This window comes from Gossypium raimondii, chromosome 6 (assembly GCF_025698545.1).
Source record: "Gossypium raimondii isolate GPD5lz chromosome 6, ASM2569854v1, whole genome shotgun sequence".
NCBI lineage: Eukaryota > Viridiplantae > Streptophyta > Magnoliopsida > Malvales > Malvaceae > Gossypium > Gossypium raimondii.
In genome coordinates this window covers 58,501,953-58,527,379 of record NC_068570.1, presented here as the reverse complement: position 1 = coordinate 58,527,379, position 25,427 = coordinate 58,501,953, and the positions used below count along the sequence as shown (strand labels likewise).

Here is a 25,427-nt window from a genome sequence, read left to right as displayed (position 1 = left end):
AAACATATTAAAGCGTGTTTATCTTTCTATTTGAAGGTTAGAAATTAAAAACCGTAAATATTAAATTTTAATTAGTAAAATTAAAAGAGAATGTAATTTGATATAACAAAGTTTAAAATTGACTTTCTTAATTATACCTTTAAATTATTTATGGTTGGAAATTGGGACATTCCCACATCGGATAACATTTAGAAATCTAATTAATCTTTACATAATAAAAATAGATTGTGTTATTGGAAGGAAGTTAAGATGAGAGCTGGGGTTATTACTAAATTTAATTGAGGATTTTACGAATTAAAGAATTATTTGATAACATAAATAATTGATTTAACAAAAATTGAGTTATTGGATTTTTTATGAACTAAAGAATAAGTACATTAAAATATTTGTAAAATTTATAAATATTTTTAATAAAATAAAATAAAATTGTTAAAAATATATTAATTTTTGAAGTTGTAGTATTTATCATATACTGGAACCATGTTTATTAAATGAAATAAAATTATAATGTATTTTAAAAACCACCTCTGAAAATTTGAGCTATTAAATCCTTTCTTGAAATTAGTTACAAATTTTAAGTTTTTATCCAAATTTTTTATCAAAACTAGTAAATTCCTTTTAAATTTTTAAAAACTTTGATAAAAATAAAATTCCTCATTCTAATACACCCTCTCGGAATGAGTATCTTGGAAGCATGAGGGCATAAAGTGCTAAGATGGAGTCAAAATGGTTGGTTATGCTTCTTGTATTATAACTACACTACCAAGGAAAAGGAATTGTATCCTCATCTATTAAGAAATTTTCAAAATTTGCTTTTGAATATATATGCTATTTGAATGTTGAATACTAGTATATTTCATTGCGTAATTATGTTGAATGTTGTATGAATAAGGTCTTTCATATAAAATAATGTCATTAAAATTTAAGAGAGAATTCTTTTTTTTTAACATGTTAGATCAAAGTTGTCATTAAAATTTGATTCATATATTTTAAATATGATCCATATCATATCTAAGTTAGTATTTACTACCCTTTATGATGCCCAGATTGATGGAAATATTGATAATCTATTGACTTAATTAGAGTATCTTGAAATTTGAAGTCTAATTTAAAACATAGATCGTAGTTTTGGGACATCTAGTATAATCAAACCATATATATAGAAAAGGGTGAATGTCCATGGTAGGTCCCTCTGTTATAGAGATCAAATTAAATTAATCCTTCTACTATTAAATAGATCAATTTAGTCACTATATTATTAAAATTTATAAAAGCCAAATTTAAACAAAGTTAACATTTACTATTTAAAATATCATTCATTGTTTTAACAAAGGTATATTATTTTGTTTGGTGTTGAATTCTAAATGAAAAATAATTATTATGTTTGTATTAAGCAAGGATTGTTAACTATATTCCTATTTGGTCTTATTTAATTTTTTTAATAATACATTAATTTTTTAATGGTTTTCTCCTGATAATAAAACTTATTTTATCACAATAAATCAGCAACAATTGGAAGCTGAAGAAACGACTGTGGATGCATTCAGGATGATGAAAGACAAGAAACAATGGCACATGAATTTGGAGGAGTCTGTGCTGTGTATGAAAAGAAAGCAAAGAAAAGATAGTGGTCCACACGGGATTGACTGACTATACACCTTATTAGCCATATGCATTAACATGTGTATCTTTAATGTGGAAAAAAGAGAGAAATAAGAGGGTTCCATGAAAATATCAATGATAAAGTTGAACAACAAAGTAAACAATTTAAGCGATTGTGAATGAATTTCTTGGAAGCATGAACCGTTCTTCCTTTTTCTTTTAGCATATAAAGGGGTTGCTGCATTGGCTACAAATGCATAAAGTGGTGAGATGGAGATGGAGTTGAAATGGTTGGCCATGGTTCTTGTAGTGTTATCCTTAGGAGCTGGGCTGTGTGATGGGTGCTTAGAGGAGGAAAGATTTGCTCTCTTCCAACTCAAACCTTTCTTTGAGTTCATTGATTATAAGTTTCAAGATCTAGACTATGGGTCAAGGCCGGAAAAAGAGAGTTCATCAAATTGTTGTGAGTGGGAAAGGGTTGAATGCAACCCAATAAGTGGACGAGTCACCCATCTTTTCCTTAATTATTCCAGCAACATGAAGAGAGATTGGTATCTTAATGCTTCTTTGTTCCTTCCTTTTGAGAAATTACAGAATCTTTCTTTAAGTGGGAATTTCATAACCGGCTGTATTGCCAATCAAGGTTTATTAACTTTCAACTTTATTATGAATATTTATTTCTTTTTATTATTTTGTATGTCAAAAAAATCATTTCAACTACTTGTTCATCGTTGAAATGAAATTTTATTATTGCATCAATTTACAATTTTGGTAAGGACTAAACTGAAAATTTACCATATTAACTTTTTGGAGCCAAGACCCTGTCCCCCGACATTGCTAATTTACTATATTTCCTTATTCCTTGTAGGTTTTGAAAGGTTGTCATCGAAATTGGACAAGTTGGAGAATCTTGACTTGAGTGACAATCATTTCAACAATAGCATTTTAGCATCCTTAAGTGAACTTTCCTCGCTTAAGTCTTTAAATCTAGCCAAAAAAGAATTCACAAGATCAAATCCTACTAATGGTAAAGTTAATATTTAATTATATATGATGCAGAGTTGATCCAAGTTTAAAGTAGTTTTGTCCCCTTTTTTTAACATTATTGTTGGCAGGTATTGAGATGTTATCAAAGTTGAACAATTTGGAAACTTTGGATTTATCTTTCAACCATTTAGGAAATAAGATCCTATCACAACTAGATGGTTTTGCCTCTTTAAAATCATTGTGTTTGAAGGATTGCGGACTAAAAGGAACCCTTGATATACAAGGCATGTTTCCTTTTTGAATATCATGCTTAATTTGATTGAAAAAAATAAAAAGCTTATTAGTTAGTTGTTTTTATAAGGGTAAAGCAGCATTTAGTCCTTGAATAGTAATTTTTTCTAACTTAGTCCATAAACTTTTTTGGTCGACATGAGTCCTGAAATTTAGCAATTTTTCAAGAATTTAGGTGATGACATGACACAATCTCATAGTGCCACATCATCTCATGGACCAAAGCTATGGAAAGATGTTAAATTCAAAGACTAATGTGGACAAAAAACAGTTCAAGAACCAAGTTGGAGAAAATTACAAAATTCAGGGACTAAATGTTATATTATCCCTTTTTAAATAACTTGATTAACTAACATATATTTTCATTGGATATGAACAGAAAGCAATAATAATTGGATGAACTTGAAGGAGCTGTATTTAGAGGGAAATGAAATTAAGAGCCTTGGGTCACTATTCCATGGTAAATCACTCGGCTTAATTAATTGTTGTTCCAACATATCATCTTTTTTAAGATGAAATTACATTAACTTTTTTTTTCTTTTCAGAAAAAGAAGGAATGAAGTTCAACAAACTTGAGGTACTTAGTTTAAGTTGGAATCTCTTTAACAATAGCGTATTCTCATCCCTTGTTGAGCTCTCGAATTTAAAGTTATTGGATTTATCCTTTAACAAACTGAAAGGGGCAATATATACAAAAGGTAAGAATATGGTATCTTTTGACTTTATATGATTTGTTATTAGTTTTATTTGTAATTTTCCTTTCACAATTAAATGCTTTTCATCCATTTTCCAATTAATTAGACATATATTAAATAAATTGTTAATATTTATCTGCAACCACCTAATTACCTTTCAAAACGGTAAAAAAAAGTCATGCCCTTTTGAAAGTAAAAATTAGATGAATGCTAACGTGTTTAGAATCGTGTTTAGAATAAAACACACACGGTTTAATAAGATATTATTTGAAAAGAAAAAAAATTTTCAAATATATTATATGGCATTTGAAAAATCCTTATTTGAGCACAATTGAAAAGGTTCAACTCTTATTTGGTCATTGTGTAAGGTTTCTCTCTTGTATGACGCAGACTTAACTTTTACTTAACTATTTTTAAAGTTTTGATTCATGTGCAACTCATAAAAAGTTTCATCTCTATTTGAACACTTAACCTAATATTTACCATCGACAATAGAAATTTTATAAGTTGAACTGAATAAACTCATTCAAGTTAGGCCAAAACTTAATCGAAAAACTTGCTTTCACATTTACAAAAGAATAATTCTTGTTTTGAAATATATATATATATATATAAAATTAACATAATAAAAGAGATTAAGTGGAATTGAAAATAAATTTGTTGAAAATCTAACTCAAATAATGTAGTAGGCTTAATTAATAGTTCCCATTATGAATGCTTTAAATATTTAAATTAATATACTATTAGTTTTCACATGCTAACCAAAATAAACTTATTTTTAGTTTCCTTTCTAACGTTATCTTCAGATTTAAATGCTCTCCGCAATTTAGAGGAGTTGATCTTATCCGGTAATGAAGTGAATGGATTTATTCCATCTCAAGGTATTTATGATTTTTTTAATTTTAATTTAACATTAAATTTATTTTTTAAAATTTTGTTATTGTTAAATTTATTATAAACTTAGGGAAAATATTTGGTATATTACTGGTGGAGATTTTAGACTTCATAAGTAAAGTCATTAGGTTGACAAGTGTCCTATAGAAATATAATAAAATATTTAAAAAAAGAGGCACGTGTCAAATTTTTAAAAAATAAATATTTTAAGGAATAAAATAACTAAAAATGTTGTTACTTGATAATGGTGCAGGACTAAGGCTGATGAATTTGAAACATCTTGTTTTGAGTGGTAACGGTTTCAATAATAGTATATTGTCATCTCTTGCTACACTTCCGAATCTAAAGACTTTGGGGATAAGTATCTGTCAATGCAATGGATTAAGAGGTAAAAATCACCCTTCTCTCCATCCTCTGTTTTTTTTTTCCTTAGGAAGAAGAAAGAAGTATTGAATGAGTAATATAAGATCATAAGCTTTATTTGAACTAAACTATTTTTCAATTTCTGATTCTCCTCAGATTTATATGGTTTTAGCAATTTGGAAGAGCTGACTATGACCGGCTCTACAGGTAATGCAAAAATTAAAAATTTGAGAGAAAAAAAAGAAAAAGAAATCATTTAAAAGTCATCTTACTATTACAGTCAAAAGAAAAAAGAAATCATGTAATGTTAAACTCTACTTTGGGGATAGATATGACGAAGAGGAAACAGAAATAAAGATTTGTTTTATTTGCCCTGACTTCTTAATTGCACATTTTCTAATGAAATAAAGCATTGTTTGACATGCAGTTGCAGGTAATGATTGTAGCTTCTCATTACAATCATTGCGCTTATTCCCCATTTTGAAGACTCTTTCTTTACAAGGATTTAATATTAATGAAACCACAATGGCTTCCTATTCCCGCAATAGTAAGTTTTGATGTTTTCTTACAAACTAAATATTATGAATTAATTTATACATGTAGGTCTAATTATGCATGCAGTCCTTATACTCTTCTCATTTTTTTAAATTTAATTACTCTATTTTTAATTCTATTAATTTGGATTGTGTGATATTTTTAAAGCAGAAAATTTTGCTCATTTTGCCAATTTAAGGGCACATTATCTCAGAAAAATAATATATATATATATATCTGCATTCACTCTCCTTTCTTTGAAACAAAGCTAAGAAACCTTACAATTCTAGATTTAAAATCAAAATTCTTACAATACTAGATTTAACATTTTTATTTGCTTATTTGGCCTTGCACTTATGTATTTTTTTTGTTCGATCAAACTACTACGCATTTTAAGCACTTGCAAACAATATTATAATATGCAAAACGCAGTTAGCCACGTGAGTAAATATTTCATCTTAAAAAAGCCATGTAATCCAATTTAACGAAAATCCTTTGATGATGTTATCTGTTAGATTTCAATTATTAAATCAAATGAATAGAGAGATTAAGTTTCCGAGATTAAGAGTAGAGAGACTAATTTATAAATGTGCAAAGAGTACAAGACATAATTTGATGATATATATTTTGTTAGGACATTTCTCTAATATCTTTGCTTTTCTCTCTCTCACACATATTTGATATTGAAAGCCTCTGTTACAGCAGACTTTACTTCATTGAAGCGTTTAGAGTTGTGGGATTGTAAGATCAACAAAAACCTCACTCAACAAGGTAATTTCATTCTTTCAATTTCCCTATTATGATAATATTTATTTGATTTTAAGTCATTTTTTTTTATTTCAAATTGTCCTTAACAATATATACTTGATAATATACACTTGTAAGGTCAAATTTTGTTTTAAATCCATTAAAAAAAATCTTGATTAATTAATTTAGTAGTTTTAATTTATGAAAGGATGCTAAGGTGCCGTTTAAGTTTTTTTAGGAAATTGGTTTTTCAACGTTGTAATTTTCCGTCAGACAAATGCATTCTGCAGGATCTATTTTCAAAAAAAAATTATAAAAGGATGTAAAGATGAGAATATATATTGTTACCAATAACTAGACTAGCTTCTTAATTTACACAAACTACATTAACTAAATTTTGACAAATTAAAACAGAAAAAGCTAGCATCTCAATTTATGTAAAATAAAAGAACAGAACGAAGCTCATAATTTCAAATCCTTATTTTCTTCATAGTTTTATAAATATACTTTGTTTCCCATATTTTTTTCAAAACATAACTTGCAGTTATTGTTATTGAACAGAAGGCCTAAATTTGAGAAGTTTGGAAGAGTTGGAGTTGTCTTATTCATCTTTACCTTCAAACTTTATTCAAGTTTTTGGACCACTCATTTCTCTTAAAAAATTGATCGCCTATGGTATCAATGGTAACAACAGTCCACCTATGCATGGTAAATATTCTATTTTCAGTTACTCATCATTTTAGTTTTATATATTTCTAGATTTAATATATATATATATATATATATATATAAATGTGCTGCTTTTGACTTTGAAATATAATTTCTCTTAGATGTGGTAATTGGATTATAGATTCAGATATCTATAAATTTGATATGCTTCTTTTATATTCAAATGCTATAAATTCGATAATATTTGGATTCAAAATGGATATGGATAGATACATGTGAATTTACTTTGTTTGCAGGATATTCAAATCCACTTTATAATTTTGATTTTATATATGAATAAATAAATTAACTACTTCAATTTTTTTGAATCAGACCTTTGAATATTAAAATGCATATATTCAAATTTAATAGAAATTTATTAACAATACACCAATTAGTCTTTAAATTTCAAATTTCACAACTAGAAAAGCTAAAATTTTAAATTCTACAAACCATATGGACTAGAGAAAAAAGTTAAACACACTAAAGGCAAAGAATTAGGGCTTAGCATCTTGAATGCCTAGATTCTCTCCCAAATAATATATTTTAATTTTCACTCTTGAATATTTTATATGGAATAGATTATTATTCTAATTAATTCAACATATTTTATTTATTATTTAGATTTGTACCTATTTGTAAACTCCTTCAATATATACATATAATACTACTACTTTTGCAGATGTCTGTGAATTGACAAATCTCCAAGAGTTGGATATCAATGGCTGTAATCTAAAGGGTAGCTTACCCATGTGTTTCTCCAACCTCACCTCCCTTAAAATGTTATCACTCTCTTCCAATCAGTTTTCCGGAAATATATCTATCCTTAAGAGCCTAAAATTGCTTGAATCTTTGGACCTCTCTTCTAATCAGTTCTCTGGAAATATATCTGCCCTTGAAAGTCTAACATTGCTTGCATCTTTGGACCTCTCTTGTAATCAGTTCTCTGGAAATATATCTGCCATTCAGAGCCTAACATTGCTTGCATCTTTGGACCTCTCTTCTAATCAGTTTTCTGGAAATATATCTACCCTTCAGAGCCTAACATTGCTTGAATCATTGGACCTCTCTTCAAATCAGTTCTCTGGAAATATATCTGCCCTTGAAAGTCTAACATCCCTCCAATCGTTGGCTGTTTCAAACAATAAATTTCACATCCCAAGCTCATTAAGACCCTTGTTCAACCTTTCAAAACTCAATTACCTTCATGCAGATAACAACACCATACATGCTGATGATCATGAGATGTCGCATTCTTCGGCTCCAAGGTTCCAATTGAGTTCCATCAGCTTATCTTGTTGTGGAAGTGGTGGATCATTTCCAAAATTCTTGTACCATCAAAGTGAGTTGCAGCATGTAGACATCTCAAACATATATTTCAAGGTGGATCGATTTCCGTTTTGGTTGTTGGAAAACAACATGATGCTAGTGACCCTGAATCTCGTGAATTGCTCTCTGTCAGGGCCTTTTCAAGTGCCATCGCGTGTGTATTCTGCTTTATCATATTTGGATATCTCCAACAATGCCTTCGGTGGCAACATCCCAGTAAGAATTGGAGCACACCTACCATTTTTGGATTATTTGAACATGTCAAAGATTTGTTTCAATGGCAGCATTCCCTCTTCATTTGGTGATATGAATTCCCTACAAATTTTGGACTTATCAAACAACCAATTGCCTGGAGAGATACCTGAGCACATGGCTATGGGCTGCTCTTCATTAGAATTCCTTGGATTATCAAATAACAAATTACAAGGATCAATTTTCTCAGGAAATTTTAATCTAACGAGCTTGACGGAGCTTGAATTAAATGGAAATAACTTCACTGGGATGATCCCAAATGTCTTAGCTAACTGCTCTCACTTGTATATACTAGATCTTAGCAATAACTATATCTGTGGCCAAGTCCCAAGTTGGATTTGGAATATGTCACAGCTGGCAGCATTGGATGTGAGCAGGAACCAACTCTTTGGTAGGTTGCCACAATGGAGGGGATCTGCTTCGAATTTGGAACAAGTTGCCATGGCAGATAATCAACTTGAAGGTTCAATACCAAGGGCAATTTGTAGTCTCAATCTCAAACTTCAACTTTTGGACCTTTCCATGAACAGTTTATCTGGGACTCTACCATCTTGCTTCAAACCGGTATCCGTGAAGGAAGTTCATTTATTTAAAAATAAGCTACAAGGAGCGTTACCAAATGCTTTTCATGATAGCTCTTCGTTGGTGACATTGGATCTCAGCTACAACCACTTGAAGGGTAACATTCCTAATTGGGTTAGCAATCTTTCTAAATTAAGTTATCTTCTCTTAAAGAGAAACCACTTTGAGGGTGAAATTCCAATTCAATTATGCAAGTTGGATCGTTTAAGCTTGATTGATCTTTCTCAAAACGGTCCCTCTGGTGATATTCCTTCTTGTTTAAAAATTTCTGCGCTGAACTATGTAACTGAGCAATATATTCCGCATTATATTATTTATTCCAGTAAGAAAAGTCCGAGGTCCATTGAAGTTCCAGTAGAATACACAGTAAAGAGCAGATCCTACAATTATAAGAAAAGAATGTTGCAATACATGTCTGGAATTGATCTCTCCTGCAACAAGCTTACCGGTGAAATTAGTTTTGAAACAAAAAACATTATGAAACTCTTCACATTGAACCTTTCTCATAATAGCTTGACCGGAGCAGTGCCACGAGCATTTTCTAACCTCATGGACATAGAAAGTCTAGATCTTTCCTACAACAATTTAACAGGGAATATCCCTGCCGAATTTGCGGTGTTACATTTTCTGGAATACTTCAATGTGTCATATAACAATTTATCTGGAAAGACACCTGAAAGGATTGGACAATTGGGAGCATTTGATGAAAGCAACTATATTGGGAATCCTTTCCTTTGTGGCTCATTGGTGGGAAAAAATTGTTCAATGGTCACAACACCACTGACGCCGAAGGCTTCATCTGGCATCAAAGAAGACCATGGTTTCATTGATATGGATGCCTTCTATGCAAGCTTCTTTGCATGTTACGTGATGGTGCTATTGTGTATCGCAGCTGTGCTGTACATAAATCCTTATTGGAGGCAAACATGGTTTTACTATATGCAAATGGCCGTCGATTCTTGCTACTATTTTGTGGTAGATAATTTCCCCATAAATTTTTGTAGTGGAAACATGTAGAAAATTTTGTTGTGAAATTTGTCGATTGCAATGCGATGTTTATATGTAGCAACTGTGTTAAGACTGGATTTAAAGTGCTCTTTTGGAACTAAATAAAAACTCCCACAAGCCATATCTTAGTTTCACTGCTATTTTAGTTGGTTTGATTTCAATTTGTACAAAATGTTAGCTGTCACTAGGTCTAGTCCTTCATAATCTCAGTAGTAGCAACAAATAATTATGGAAATATTGTTTTCTATGTGTAACACCACCTTCGTGTTGAATAAGTTTCTTTCCTCCACACACAAATGAGCAACTTAGCTGTCCTGGTTACACATCCAAAAGCTTCCAAATGCTGTGCCAAGTTGCAGTATACTACGTACAAACCTTCCATAATGTTTGTATAATATTTCTTCAAAGATTGTTGATCTAGAATTAGAAAGTACAATGCTGCCAAAGTCTCAATCTTTCACTTCTAACCGATCACATTGGCAAGCGGCAGCGTATAATTACTGTTTTGACCAGATAAGTTTAGTTCCTCTGATTTTCAGGCATTTCTTTTACTTGTTTCGAGGTAGTGCTCATACAAAGAATGATATCTCGCAGGCACGTAACCCTTGAATCTGTAACAGATGACACAGAGGGTAAGATCCAGTAAAAATAATGGATAATAGTTGCAAGCTAAAAAGGGGGATGGAAATGAATGACAGGCTAAAGAATAGTGGCAATTTGTTTCTGTTGGTGTTAGAAACAAAGAGCAAACAAGTTCAGCTTATGGCTTTAGCAACAAGGCTCGATACTTGCAGAAGAAACAATCGAATTTGAAACAAAAGAAAGAAGAAAAACAAAGAAAATGGAGAGTATGTGGAAGAAAACAAACTGATTTCATTCTACTTTGAACAAGGGCATAATGCCAATACATAAACCAAGCAATTTGCTTGTCAAAATCAGTATGTGGTCACCTAATTGCTACCTACTACCACTAATACATTGAAACTTGTAAAAACAAGCTTGCACACATAAACAAAGCTGAGTTAACAGCTCATTCATCAACAAATTACATCAATCACTAACCTAACATAGTTCAAAATGAACTAAAAAGCATTACATCAACTTAAGATTACAAAATAAACAAAATAGGAACAGTTTTGCTTGCTGCAGCAGCTTCTGCATGGCTCTATCTTCATGGCCAGCTTGTTGTCGGCTTCTTTGCTACATGCTGACCAACCTTCAACAGTTTCTTTGCTAGTGTTGCAGATAAGACCTCTGATGGCACTTGCAGCCTTTAAGGCTCTAACATATTTGATGATTTCAGACAATGTTGGGCTTAGCTTTATAAATCATTAACTCATGCTGAGAATAGGAAATTAATTTTGCCAAGCTTCCAATGAAACCTAAAACCGCACAATATGGCATTAACTGGATGAGTATCAGAAAGTGTCTGCTCAATGTATACATGGTTAAGCCAACTAAATTATTTTTCACAATGCCTTACTGACAATGTAACGTAACTGCTCACAGTCTTCAAATTTAATACTATTTTGGAGTAGATGCATACCTTTCAAGAAGAGGAAGCCTCTCAGGTCCTGAAAATAACTCCACAATGCATTGCAGAGGATTACCAATCTTTTACCACTTTGGACTATTTCCTTCGTATAACCCACAAAATCTTTGTATGCTGCAGGACTAAGTTTCTGTTTGACCTGAAGGCAGAGAAGGTTTCAGAAAAATCCCTAATCCGAATCAGTTAATGCTACGAGCTAGGAATGTGAAAATCCAAAAGAGTTAGCCTGCATTCAAGAGAAAGCAGCAAAAGACAAATTAACAGAACTCATTACAGGGAAGATAGTTCCAACAATTAAAGAGGGAACTAATGTATGTCATACAAGTCGTTTCAATTTAATTTCTCTAGACTCTCCAAACATAAGTTTCTGAACTTATAACGTCATGATTTTGAGATTGCATTTTTCTTCGATCACTAGATCGCTTCAACTTATTCAAATCCATAGACGGGGTGAAACATGAGGAATATTTCTGAGAAGGCTTGAGTTGTTTAGTCATATAGTCACATAGTTGTTTAGTCAAACCCAAGCATGATCAAACTCAAAGTCCAAAACCTTAATAAATAAAACCCAAACATTTGTTGCTCCCATTTCTATTCTGCCATTCAAGCAGCATGAGTTGATGGCCATGCCTCTGGACTCTGGAGTCGCCCATTTTTCTCATTCTTCAACGTTTGTTCCCATTTTATTTGACTAGCAGTATATAAAGCACAAAAAGTAAACCATTTAAGCATGAGGGGTTTTTCCTATTTCTTGTAGCGTAGAAAGCACAAAGTTTGCATGTCTAATCGTGAAGTTGGGCCAGCTTCACCTAATTTCATAATCTGATTTTATGCTTCACATATTATTTTTATATAATATTAATATTTTTTATAATTAAATTAAGTTTTTTATTATTTAATTTGATTTCATATTGATTTGAGGTCAATAAATCCTGCTTGGCCTGGGTAAATCACCCAACTCATACTCAACATTATTGACCGACACAAGGATTGATTTGAATATTCACTTTTAAAATTAATTTAAAATGAATTATCCATAAAATAACTTGCGAATAAATTTAAGGTTCTCATATATTTTCATAGATTCAAATTTTATAATTAACAAAAACATAACATATTAAAAAAGAGTTTAAATAATTAATTAATATTTAATCAGTTTTAATTAATTAATTGTTATTTAATAAATTTTAAACAAAATTTAATATTAAATAAATAATAAATAATAAAAATTGTTTCATTAAACCCCGGCGTAAGCGGTGGGTGATTACCAGTCATGTAAATGTTAGTATTCTATCACATCCAAATTAATGGAAGACTTGAAAAAGAGGCTTTTCCATGGACCCTTTGTGGAAAAAAGGGTAATCCATTTATGGGATGAATGGACCCTTTGTGGAATGAGTTTCTTGGAAGCACAAGGGGATTAATAATTTTTTTCAAATTTATATTTTAATCATTTTTTTCAATTATAATCTTTTAAATAATGGTAACTAATTAATTTTATATAAAATAATTTAATAAATTCATGTCAACATCAATATATAACTAACTTAAATATAATTTTAAAATATTTTGAAGTTAAAATTTTTTTTTTTTATGAATTACAATAATAAGGTAAAGCCCAAACAATCAACACGACTAATAGGACTCAAATTCAGGCCACACTTGAGGCAGTGAATACCCCTGACCTTCATGGGGTTCAAAGTTAAACATGATTTTTGTTGAAAGAAGCCAAATATATTTAATCTTATAAATAAAGTAAATGAAAAATACATAGATAAATAATAGTAAGGGTATAAAATTTATTTATTGAAATTTATTTAGTAATGGATCCAATTCGTGGCCATCACTTCAATAATAATTCTACCTATTGGAACAAAAGTTCATATTTTCACCTTCAAACAAAAGTTCATAGGAAAGTTACCAACATAAATATTAATATATTTAGTTGTTTTAAACTTGGGTTATACGTTTGTAATATAAACAAAGCTTGACTTGGAAGTTTCCCTCTTCTCTTGTATCATTTTCTTATATGTGGAATGGGATCAATGTTCAATGTTTAATGAAGTCAACATCAAATATGCAAATAAGTTAAAGCCCCATTGCAAATGGGAATGTTGGGAATGTAAATGAGTTTCTTGATTTCAACCTATGTGAAAATTACTGCAATGATGAAATGTTGAATTGCCTTTGGAATACCTTAAGTCGCCTACAGCTTTCCACAATTTCCAGCAGTTCACAAATAACTATTGAACTAAGATCTACAAACCCACAAAGTACAACAACTATAGTAAAATTATAGTATAGATTAATTGTTGAAAAAAGTTTTTTGAATTTTTAAATTTAGTTTCCCTTAGATGTGGTACTTTAGATTATGGATTCAGATATCCATAGATTTGATCTGCTTTTTTAGATTACGGATAAAGTTTTTTTCTTTTGATCTGTTGTTAACTTGGATGGAAGAGGTAAATTGCAATGTTTAAAAAAAAACTACACTATCATGTAGACAAACCATCTCCTAAGCCCTCAATAATTATTCAATCTATCAAAACAAAAATTTAAATTTCCACGACCTTCAAACAAAACTTCATAAAAAACCATCATTAATAGCGTTTAACATTAGAGAGGGAAAGTGAACCACACACTCCGTTACAGCTTTTTCTACCAAACAAAATCAATAGTCATCTTCTAAATCATTCAGATCTTTTTCACAAAGAATCAACTCCTCCTCTTCATCGTCAAGATTTAGATTTGCCAAACTAACTCTAAAACCTATATTTTACAAAACCTAAAGTACTATCTTGCCATACCTTTTGTTGCCATCAAACATTTCTTGCTCCCATTTCTATTCTGCCATTCAAGCATCAAGTGATTTTTTTTTAGTTATATTACATTAAAATAAATTCAGATTCATTATATTATTTTTTTAGTTACATTGTTATTAAATGAATATTTTTTTTATTTCAAAATGTTACATCAATAAATTTAATTAAAAATTTTAACAGTGTTAACAATTTGACCTAAATTTTGAAATATAAAAATAGAAGGAACTAAAATTTGAAATTATGAAAAGTATAAGAACCTATGACATATTTAGCCTTTAAGTTAACTTTGTTGCTTTTGCAATTTACCTAATTTTTGAAAGTGAATTATGTTTGTTATGATTATTTAATAGACAAAAATATAATGTGAAATTGTGATAAATTGAACCACTCAACTTCTTATTTGTCAAAATTGTTACTCTCAAGTACAACTTTCTCAATATGGGTATTTATTCGGTATTTAATTATTTTAAAAATTTTTCACTTATTTGTAACATTATATTTCTGTATTTATGTCTAATATGCTGATATGAATATCGTAAACGCAGATTTTAAAAAGGAAATGAAGAGTCTGAACAAATATTTAGTAAATTCACTTAGTAATAAACCCATTTTATAATTCAACAAGCCATCACTTAAGTAAAGATCTCTTCAATAATAATTCTATCTATTGAAGCAAAAGTCAAAATTTCCACACGAAATTTAAAAATATAGTATCCAAACATTTCAAATATATGAAATTCAAGGTTAAATATTAGTATATTTTTAAAAGGTTTTTATTTATGTATTACATATTTAGAACTACTAAGAATTTAGATTGCAATTTTAGTTAACAATTGTGATGATTATAAAATATACTTATTACTTGAATAAAATTTTATGCATATTAATCACACTTAATTAATATTAGAGGTAATTATGTAATTAGTTATTATCTTGAATAATATTATTTTACATTAATTAAATAAAGTAATATTTTATACGTTAAAAATGTGTTAATTGTTTTTTAAAATTTCTATTAAAATTGACTCAAAAATTCTATTAAAATATTTGAATTCATAATTTAATATATTTTAATTATATCTAATAATTCAAATAAAAAATTACTTTATATTAATTATTGTGGTTGAAAGTACAATATTTAAAAATAGTTAAATATTAAACACGTAAAATCACATGTAAATAATAAAGCTTGGAGAAATGTAAATCATTTAAGCCACTAATTGGGAAATAGCTTGGAGAAATGTAAATCTTTTAAATAATTTTTTAAAAATATTTCATCAATAAAATAACTTAGGAGTCCATTTAAGATATTAAATTTAATTTTATGTCTAACAAAATATAATATATTTGGTACAATAAAAATAAAAAGTTTAAATAAGTCCACAAATGGATTAAAGGTTTGACAAGTGTATTATAGGGTATGGTAGAAATTAAAAAACTAATTATATAAAAAATGTAACACTTGCCACACACTCAACCCACTTATGGAATCTAAAAATTACACAGACGGGTGTATCAAATAATTACCTTTTATAGAATTTAATTTATAATTATATGATAAAAATTAATTATTATTTAATAAATTTTAAATAAGAATTAAATCATAATTTTTTAATATGAATTAAATAATATAAATTATAATTCCGGAAAAATGAAATGCAGAGACCCCAGAAGCTTAACTTAGTTTGGACGTTTGTAATTTAAACAATCATCATTGTCAATTTGGGGGGCTCCATAATCGTGAGAATCCAGCGTTTACTTTGAATTTTCCCTCTTATACATGGAATGCAAATGGTACCCACATCACTCTTCAACCAATTCACCGGACATACAACCACACATTCTTTACGATGTTGGTTTGTCTGAAATCAATGGTTATAAATGCCTTCTACCTGTGGTTTTGCATTACAATTTCACAATCAAACATGTCCTTACTATGCTATCATCTAAGTCAAGGTCTTCTCAATAATAATTCAAACTATCGAAACAAAAATCTACATTTTCCACCTTCATAAGGAAGTTACAATAAACAGGCATCATAAACAATATCCAACATAAATCATTTTAAAAAATTTTATTTATAAATTTTATAATTATGTTGAGTATTGTATCAATGAAGTCTTTCTATTATCTTAAAGTTCAGCATTAATTATCAATTCAAATTTGATAGGAACATATTTAAACCCCAAGTATATAGAGAATATTTGATATTAGTTTATCAATATTTTATCACATCCAAATTAATAGAGGAGAGAAATAAGAGGTTCCATGAAAAATAATTAATAATGAAGTTGAAAAACAAAAAAGTATACCATTTAAGTGATAAGTGGACCCTTATGAATGAATTTCTTGGAAGCATGAGGGGATTCTTCCTTTCAGTTGTAGCATATAAAGCACAAGGGGTTGCAGCATTGGCTACAAATGCATAAAGTACTGCTGAGATGGAGTCGAAATGGTTAGCCATGGTTCTTGTAGTGTTATCGTTAGGTTCTGGGCTGTGTGATGGGTGCTTAGAGGAGGAAAGATTTGCTCTATTCCAGCTCAAACCTTTCTTTGCGTTCATTGATTATAAGTTTCAAGATCTAGACTATGAGTCAAAACCGGAAAAAGAGAGTTCATCAAATTGTTGTGAGTGGGAAAGGGTTGAATGCAACCCAATAAGTGGACGAGTCACCCATCTTTTCCTTAATTATTCCAGCAACATGAAGAGAGATTGGTATCTTAATGCCTCTTTGTTTCTTCCTTTTGAGAAATTACAGAATCTTTCTTTTAAGTGGGAATTTCATAACCGGCTGTGTTGCCAATCAGGGTTTATTACCTTTCAACTTTATTACAAATATTTATTTCTTTTTATTATTTTGTATGTCAAAAAAATCATTTCAACTACTTGTTCATTGTTGAAATGAAATTGTATTATTGCATCAATTTACAGTTTTGGTAAGGACTAAACTGAAAATTTACCATATTTTTTGGAGCTAAGACCCTGTCCCCCGACATTGCTAATTTACTATATTTCCTTATTCCTTGTAGGTTTTGAAAGGTTGTCATCGAAATTGGATAAGTTGGAGAATCTTGACTTGAGTGACAATCATTTCAACAATAGCATTTTAGCATCCTTAAGTGAACTTTCCTCGCTTAAGTCTTTAAATCTAGCTTACAATGTATTCACAAGATCAAATCCTACCAATGGTAAAAGTATTAAATTGTATATGATGCAAAGCTTATCCAAGTTTAAAATAGTTTTCTCCTTTTTTTTTTTTTAATATTATTGTTGGCAGGTATTGAGATGTTATCAAAGTTGAATAATTTGGAAACTTTGGATTTATCTTACAACAGTTTTGGAAATATAGATGGTTTTGCCACTATGACACCAGTGTGTATTGAGTATTGCGGACTAAAAGGAACCCTTGATATACAAGGCATGTTTCTTTTTTGAATATCATGCTTAATTTGATTAAAAAAAATAGAAAGTTTATTAGTTAGTTGTTTTTATAAGGGTAAAGCAAGATTTAGTCCTTGAATTTAGTAATTTTTTCTAACTTAGTCTATAAACTTTTTTGGTCGACATTAGTCCTGGAATTTAGCAATTTTTCAAGAATTTAGGTGATGACGTGACACAATCTCATAGTGCCACATCATCTCATTGGCCAAAGCTATGGAAAGATGTTAAATTCCAAGACTAATGTGGACAAAAAACAGGTCAAGGACCAAGTTGGAGAAAATTACAAAATTTAGGGACTAAATGTTATATTATCTCTTTCTAAATAACTTGATTAACTAACATATATTTTCATTGGATATGAACAGAAAGCAATAATAATTGGATGAACTTGAAGGAGCTGTATTTAGAGGGAAATGAAATTGAGAGCCTTGGGTCACTATTCCATGGTAAATCACTTGCTTAATTAATTGTTGTTCCAACATATTATCTTTTTTTAAGATGAAATTACATTAACTTTTTTTTCTTTTCAGAAAAAGAAGGAATGAAGTTCAACAAACTTGAGGTACTTAGTTTAAATGGTAATCTCTTGAACAATAGCCTATTCTCATCCCTTGTTGAGTTCTCAAATTTGAAGTCATTAGATTTATCTGATAACCAATTGGAGGGGGCAATTTATACAAAAGGTAAGAATATGATATCTTTTGATTTTATATGATTTGTTATTAGTTTTATTTGTAATTTTCCTTTCACAATTAAATGCTTTTCATCCATTTTCCAATTAACTAGACATATGTTAAATAAATTGTTAATATTTATATGTAGCACCTACCTTTCAAAACGGTAAAAAAGTTATGCCCTTTTGAAAGTAAAAATTAGATGAATGCTAACGTGTTTAGAATAAAACACACACGGTTTAATAAGATATTATTTGAAAAGTTAAAAAAAACATAATTTCAAATATATTATATGGTATTTGAAAAATTCTTATTTGAGCACAATTGAAAAGGTTCAACTCTTATTTGGTCATTGTGTAAGGTTTCTCTTATATGAGGTAGACTTACCTTTTACTTAATTATGTTTAAAGTTTTAATTCATGTGCAACTCATAAAAAGTTTCATCTCTATTTGAACACTTAACTTAATATTTACCATTGATAATAGAAATTTCATAAGTTGAACTGAATAAACCCATTCAAGTTAGGCCAAAACTTAGTCGAAAATTTTGTTATTATTAAATTTATTATAAACTTAGGAAATAATATTTGATATATTACTGGTGGAGATTTTAAACTCCATAATTAAAGTCATTGGGTTGACAAGTGTCTTATAGAGATATAAGAAAATATTTTAAAAAGAGACACGTGTCAAATTTTTAAAAAGTAAATATTATATGAAATAAAATAAGTAAAAATGTTGTTACTTGATAAAGGTGCAGGACTAAGGCTGATGAATTTGAAACATCTTGATTTGAGTATTAATGGTTTCAATAGTAATATATTGTCATCTCTTGCTACACTTTCAAATCTAAAGCCTTTCATTACAATCATTGGGCTTATTCCCCACTTTGAACACTCTTTCTTTAGGAGGATTTAATAGTAATGAAACTCAAATAATGTAGTAGGCTCAATGAATAGTTCCCATTATGAATGCTTTAAATATTTAAATTAATATACTAAGCAAAATAAAGTTATTTTTAGTTTCCTTTTAACGTTATCTTCAGATTTAAATGCTCTCAGCAATTTAGAGGAGTTGATCTTATCCGATAATTTTGATTCCATCTCAAGGTATTTATGATTTTTTTAATTTTCAATTTAACATTAAATTTATTTTTTAAAATTTTGTTATTGTTAAATTTATTATAAACTTAGGGAAAATATTTAGTATATTACTGGTGGAGATTTTAGACTCCATAAGTAAAGTCGTTGGGTTGACAAGTGTCCTATAGAGATATAATAAAGTATTTAAAAAAAGGCACGTGTCAAATTTTAAAAATAAATATTTTAAGGAATAAAATAACTATAAATGTTGTTACTTGATAATGGTGCAGGACTAAGGCTGATGAATTTGAAACATCTTAATTTGAGTGTTAATGGTTTCAAAAATAGTATATTGCCATCTCTTGCTACACTTCCGAATCTAAAGACATTGAGGATAGATATCTCTCAATGCAATGGATTAATCGATATGAAAGGTAAAAATCACCCTTCTCTCCATCCTCTGTTTTTTTTTCTTACGAAAAGAAAAGAATTATTGAATGAGATATATAAATTCATAAGCTTTATTTGAACTAAACTATTTTCCAATTTCTGATTCTCCTCAGATTTATATGGTTTTGGCAATTTGGAAGAGCTGACTATGGCCAGCTATATAGGTAATGCAAAAATTAAAATTTTGAGAGAAAAAAAAAAGAAAAAGAAATCATTTAAAAGTCATCTTACTATTAAAGTCAAAAGAAAAAAGAAATATGGCCTGCTTTACAGGTAATGTTAAACTCTACTTTGGGGAGGTAAACTATAAAATTTATAGATATGAAGAAGAGGAAACAGAAATAAAGATTTGTTTTATTTGCCCTGACTTGTTAATTACACATTTTCTAATGAAATAAAGCATTGTTTGACATGCAGATGCATATACAGAGGCAGATGCAGATGCAGGTTGTAGCTTCTCATTACAATCATTGGGCTTCTTCCCCACTTTGAACACTCTTTCTTTAGGAGGATTTAATATTAATGAAACCTCAATGGCTTCTTATTCCCGCAACAGTAAGTTTTGATGTTTTCTTACAAACTTAATTTATACATGTAGGTCTAATTATGCATGCAGTCCTTATACTCTTCTCATTTTCGAAATCGAAAATCTTACGATACTAGATTCAACATTTATTTTTGTTTATTTGGCCTTCCAGTCATGTAAACTTTTTTTTTGTTCGATCAAATTATTACACATTTTAAGCATTTGCAAACAATGTTATAATCTGCAAAATACAGTTAGCCACGTGAGTAAATATTTCATATTAAAAAAGCCATGTAATTCAATTTAACGAAAATCCTTTGATAATGTTATCAGTTGGATTTCAATTATTAAATCAAATGAATAGAGAGATTAAATTTCCGAGATTAAGAGTAGAGCGTAGAGAGACTAATTTATTTTTGTTGGGATATTTCACTAATATCTTTGCCTTTCCCTCTCTCACACATATTTGATATTGAAAGCCTCTGTTACAGCAGACTTTACTTCTTTGAAGCGTTTAAAGTTGTTGTACTGTAACGTCAACAAAAACCTCACTCGACAAGGTAATTTCATTCTTTCAATTTCCCTCTTATGATAATATTTATTTGATTTTAAGTCATTTTTTATTTCAAATTGTCCTTAACTATATATACTTGATAATATACACTTTCAATGTCAAATTTTTGTTTTAAATCCATTTTCTAGATTTAAGAATAAAATTTGATTAATTAATTTAGTAGTTTTAATTTATGAAAGGATGCTAAGGTGCCGTTTAAGGCTTTTTAGGAAATTGTTTTTAACGTTGTAATTTTCCGTCAAACTAATGCATTCTGCAGGATCTCTTTTCAAAAACAATTATAAAAGGATGTAAAGATGAGAATATATATTATTACCAATAACTAGACTAGCTTCTTAATTTACACAAACTACATTAACCAAATTTTGACAAATTAAAATAGAAAAAGCTAACATCTCAATTTATGTAAAATAAAAGAACAGGATGAAACTCATAATTTCAAATCCTTATTTTCTTCGTAGTTTTATAAATATACATTGTTTCTCATAATTTTTTTCAAAATATAACTTGCAGTTAATGTTATTGAACAGAAGGCCTAAATTTAAGAAGTTTGGAAGAGTTGGAGTTGTCTCATTCATCTTTACCTTCAAACTTTATTCAAGTTTTTGGACCACTCATTTCTCTTAAAAAATTGACCGCCTTTGGTATTGATGGTAACAACAGTCCACCTATGCATGGTAAATATTCTATTTTCAGTTACTCATCATTTTAGTTTTTATATATTTCTAGATTTAATATATATAAATGTGCTGCTTTTGAATTTTGAAATATAATTTCTCTTAGATGTGGTAATTCGGATTATAGATTCATATATCTATAAATTTGACATGCTTCTTTTATATTCGAATGCTATAAATTCAGATAATATTCAGATTCAAAATGGATATGGATAGATACATGTGAATTTGCTTTACTTATTCACATAAAGCCATAAAGGAAGGATATTCAAATCTACTTTATAATTTTGATTTTATATATAAATAAAAAAATTAACTACTTCTATTTTTTTGAATATTAAAATGCATATATTCTAATTTAATAGAAATTTATTAACAATACACCAATTAGTCTTTAAATTTATAATTTCACAACTAGAAAGGCTAAAACTTTAAATTCTACAAACCTTATGGACCAAAGAAAAATGGTTAAACACACTAAAGGCAAAGAATTAAGGCTTAGCATCTTGAATGCCTAGATTCGAATCCCATCACGTGTAGATTCTCTCCCAAATAATATATTCTAATTTTCACTCTTGAATATTTTATATTGAATTGATTATTATTCTAATTAATTCAACATATTTTATTTATTATTTAGATTTGTACCTATTTGTAAACTCCTTAAATATATACATATATACTACTACTTTTGCAGATGTCTGTGAATTGACAAATCTCCAAGAGTTGAACATGCAAGACTGTAATCTAAAGGGTAGCTTACCCATGTGTTTCTCCAACCTCACCTCCCTTAAAATGTTATCTCTCTCTTCCAATCAGTTTTCCGAAAATATATCTATCCTTAAGAGCCTAAAATTGCTTGAATCTTTGAACCTCTCTTCTAATCAGTTATCTGGAAATATATCTGCCCTTCAGAGCCTAACATTGCTTGAATCTTTGGACCTCTCTTCTAATCAGTTCTCTGGAAATATATCTGCCATTCAGAGCCTAACATTGCTTGCATCTTTGGACCTCTCTTCTAATCAGTTTTTTGGAAATATATCTGCCCTTCAGAGCCTAACATTGCTTGAATCTTTGGGCCTCTCTTCTAATCAATTCTCTGAATCTTTGGGCCTCTCTTCTAATCAATTCTCTGGAAATATATCTGCCCTTGAAAGTCTAACATCCCTCCAATCGTTGGATGTTTCAAACAATAAATTTCACATCCCAAGCTCATTAAGACCCTTGTTCAACCTTTCAAAACTCAAGTACCTCTATGCAGATAACAACACCATACATGCTGATGATCATGAGATGTCGCATTCTTCGGCTCCAAGGTTCCAATTGAGTTCCATCAGCTTAACTTGTTGTGGAAGTGGTGGGCCATTTCCAAAATTCTTGTACCATCAAAGTGAATTGCAGGAGGTTTCTCTCTCAGACATATATTTCAAGGTGGATCGATTTCCGGTTTGGTTGTTGGAAAACAACACGATGCTAATGACCCTGAATCTCGTGAATTGCTCTCTATCAGGGCCTTTTCAAGTGCCATCGCGTGTGCATTCTGCTTTATCACGTTTGGATATCTCCAACAATGCCTTCGGTGGCAACATCCCAGTAAGAATGGGCGCACACCTACCATTTTTGCGTTATTTGAACATGTCAAGGAATTATTTCAATGGCAGCATTCCCTCTTCTTTTGGTGATACGAGTTCCCTACAAGTTTTGGACTTATCAAACAACCAATTATCTGGAGAGATACCTCAGCACATGGCTATAGGCTGCTCTTCATTACAGGTACTTGTATTATCAAATAACAAATTACAAGGATCAATTTTCTCAGGAAATTTTAATCTAAAGAGCTTGTTGGAGCTCCAATTAAATGGAAATAACTTCACTGGGATGATCCCAAATGTCTTAGCTTACTCTGGCTTGAATATACTAGATCTTAGCAACAACTATATCTATGGTGAAGTCCCAAGTTGGATTTGGAATATGTCAGAGCTGGCATCATTGGATGTGAGCAGGAACCAACTCTTTGGTAGGTTGCCACAATGGAGGGGAAATGCTTCGAATTTGGCACTAGTTTCCATGGCAGATAATCAACTTGAAGGTTCAATACCAAGGGCAATTTGTAGTCTCAATCTCAAACTCCAATTTTTGGACCTTTCCATGAACAGTTTATCTGGGACTCTACCATCTTGCTTCAAGCCGGTATCGGTGAAGGAAGTTCATTTATTTAAAAATAAGCTACAAGGAGCGTTACCAAATGCTTTTCATGATAGCTCTTCGTTGGTGACATTGGATCTCAGCTACAACCACTTGAAGGGTAACATTCCAAATTGGGTTAGCAATCTTTATGAATTAAGTTATCTTCTCTTAAGGAGAAACCACTTTGAGGGTGCAATTCCAATTCAATTATGCAAGTTGGATCGTTTAAGCTTGATTGATCTTTCTCAAAATAATCTCTCTGGTGGTATTCCTTCTTGTTTATGAGTTGCTGCGCTGAACTATGTAACTGAGCAATATATTAGGCATCGAAGTATTTATTACAGCATAAATAACTCGATGGCCAATGAAGTTTCAATAGAATACACAGTAAAGAGCAGATCCTACAATTACAAGAGAAGAATGCTTCAATACATGTCTGGAATTGATCTCTCCTGCAACAAGCTTACCGGTGAAATTAGTTTTGAAACAAAAAACATTATGAAACTCTTCACATTGAACCTTTCTCACAATAGCTTGACCGGACCAGTGCCACATGCATTTTCTAACCTCATGGACATGGAAAGTCTAGATCTTTCCTACAACAATTTGACAGGGAATATCCCTGCCGAATTTGCGGTGTTACATTTCCTGGAATACTTCAATGTGTCATACAACAATTTATCTGGAAAGACACCTGAAAGGATTGGACAGTTGGGAGCATTTGATGAAAGCAGCTATATCGGGAATCCTTTCCTTTGTGGCTCATTGGTGGGAAAAAATTGTTCACCGGTCACAACACCACTGACACCGAAGGCTTCATCTGGCATCAAAGAAGACCATGGTTTCATTGATATGGATGCCTTCTATGCAAGCTTCTTTGCATGTTACGTGATGGTGCTATTGTGTATCGCAGCTGTGTTGTACATAAATCCTTATTGGAGGCAAGCATGGTTTTACTACATACAAATGGCCGTTGATTCTTGCTACTATTTTGTGGTAGATAATTTCCCCATAAATTTTTGTAGTGGAAACATGTAGAAAATTTTGTTGTGAAATTTGTCGATTGCAATGCCATGTTTATATGTAGCAACTGTGTTAAGACGAGGCTTTAAAGTGCTCTTTTGGAACTGAATAAAAACTCCCACAAGCCATATTCTTAGTTTCACTGCTATTTTAGTTGGTTTGATTTCAATTTGTACAAAATGTTAGCTGTCACTAGGTCTAGTCCTTCATAATCTCAGTAGTAGCAACAAATAATTATGGAAATATTGTTTGCTATGTGTAACACCACCTTCATGTTGAATAAGTTTCTTTCCTCCACACAAATGAGCAACTTGGCTGCTTGATTACACATCCAAAAGCTTCCAAACGCTGTGCCAAGTTGCAGTATACTACATACAAACCTTCCATAATGTTTGTATAATATTTCTTCAAAGATTGTTGATCTAG

At 30.2% G+C, this 25,427-nt stretch overlaps 3 protein-coding genes across 15 annotated transcripts; all 3 read left to right on the top strand.

The window, feature by feature from the left end:
* The first annotated feature begins 1,714 nt into the window (after positions 1-1,714).
* On the top strand, positions 1,715-10,126 carry LOC105773091 (receptor-like protein 1). Of its 10 annotated transcripts, none has more exons than XM_052632975.1 (13): positions 1,715-2,245; positions 2,471-2,629; positions 2,718-2,873; positions 3,260-3,340; positions 3,426-3,578; positions 4,382-4,456; positions 4,723-4,857; positions 4,989-5,039; positions 5,260-5,379; positions 6,057-6,137; positions 6,675-6,821; positions 7,504-8,163; positions 8,284-10,126. In XM_052632975.1, exons 1-13 carry the CDS (start codon positions 1,873-1,875, stop codon positions 9,999-10,001), a joined length of 3,909 nt encoding a protein of 1,302 aa, XP_052488935.1. In that variant the 5' UTR covers positions 1,715-1,872; the 3' UTR covers positions 10,002-10,126. The 10 variants fall into 10 exon arrangements, with proteins under 10 accessions (XP_052488935.1, XP_052488933.1, XP_052488930.1 ...); XM_052632978.1 differs by having other exon boundaries at positions 1,716-2,245; positions 7,504-8,204; positions 8,284-8,516; XM_052632973.1 differs by having other exon boundaries at positions 6,069-6,137; positions 6,678-6,821; positions 7,504-10,126.
* A 6,447-nt stretch (positions 10,127-16,573) lies between these two features.
* On the top strand, positions 16,574-17,785 carry LOC128041952 (probable inactive receptor kinase At5g53320). Of its 2 annotated transcripts, XM_052632983.1 has the most exons (3): positions 16,621-17,175; positions 17,397-17,555; positions 17,703-17,785. In XM_052632983.1, exons 1-3 carry the CDS (start codon positions 17,091-17,093, stop codon positions 17,714-17,716), a joined length of 258 nt encoding a protein of 85 aa, XP_052488943.1. In that variant the 5' UTR covers positions 16,621-17,090; the 3' UTR covers positions 17,717-17,785. The 2 variants fall into 2 exon arrangements, 1 of the variants encoding a protein (XP_052488943.1); XR_008197129.1 differs by lacking the exon at positions 17,703-17,785 and having other exon boundaries at positions 16,574-17,082; positions 17,397-17,603.
* A 620-nt stretch (positions 17,786-18,405) lies between these two features.
* LOC128041951 (receptor-like protein 13) lies at positions 18,406-25,154 on the top strand. Of its 3 annotated transcripts, XM_052632982.1 has the most exons (8): positions 18,406-18,491; positions 19,528-19,591; positions 19,855-19,998; positions 20,128-20,178; positions 20,432-20,569; positions 21,020-21,100; positions 21,645-21,791; positions 22,489-25,154. In XM_052632982.1, exons 3-8 carry the CDS (start codon positions 19,866-19,868, stop codon positions 24,261-24,263), a joined length of 2,325 nt encoding a protein of 774 aa, XP_052488942.1. In that variant the 5' UTR covers positions 18,406-18,491; positions 19,528-19,591; positions 19,855-19,865; the 3' UTR covers positions 24,264-25,154. The 3 variants fall into 3 exon arrangements, with proteins under 3 accessions (XP_052488942.1, XP_052488941.1, XP_052488940.1); XM_052632981.1 differs by lacking the exon at positions 18,406-18,491 and having other exon boundaries at positions 19,397-19,591; XM_052632980.1 differs by lacking the exons at positions 18,406-18,491; positions 19,528-19,591 and having other exon boundaries at positions 19,599-19,998.
* The last annotated feature ends 273 nt before the right edge of the window (positions 25,155-25,427 follow it).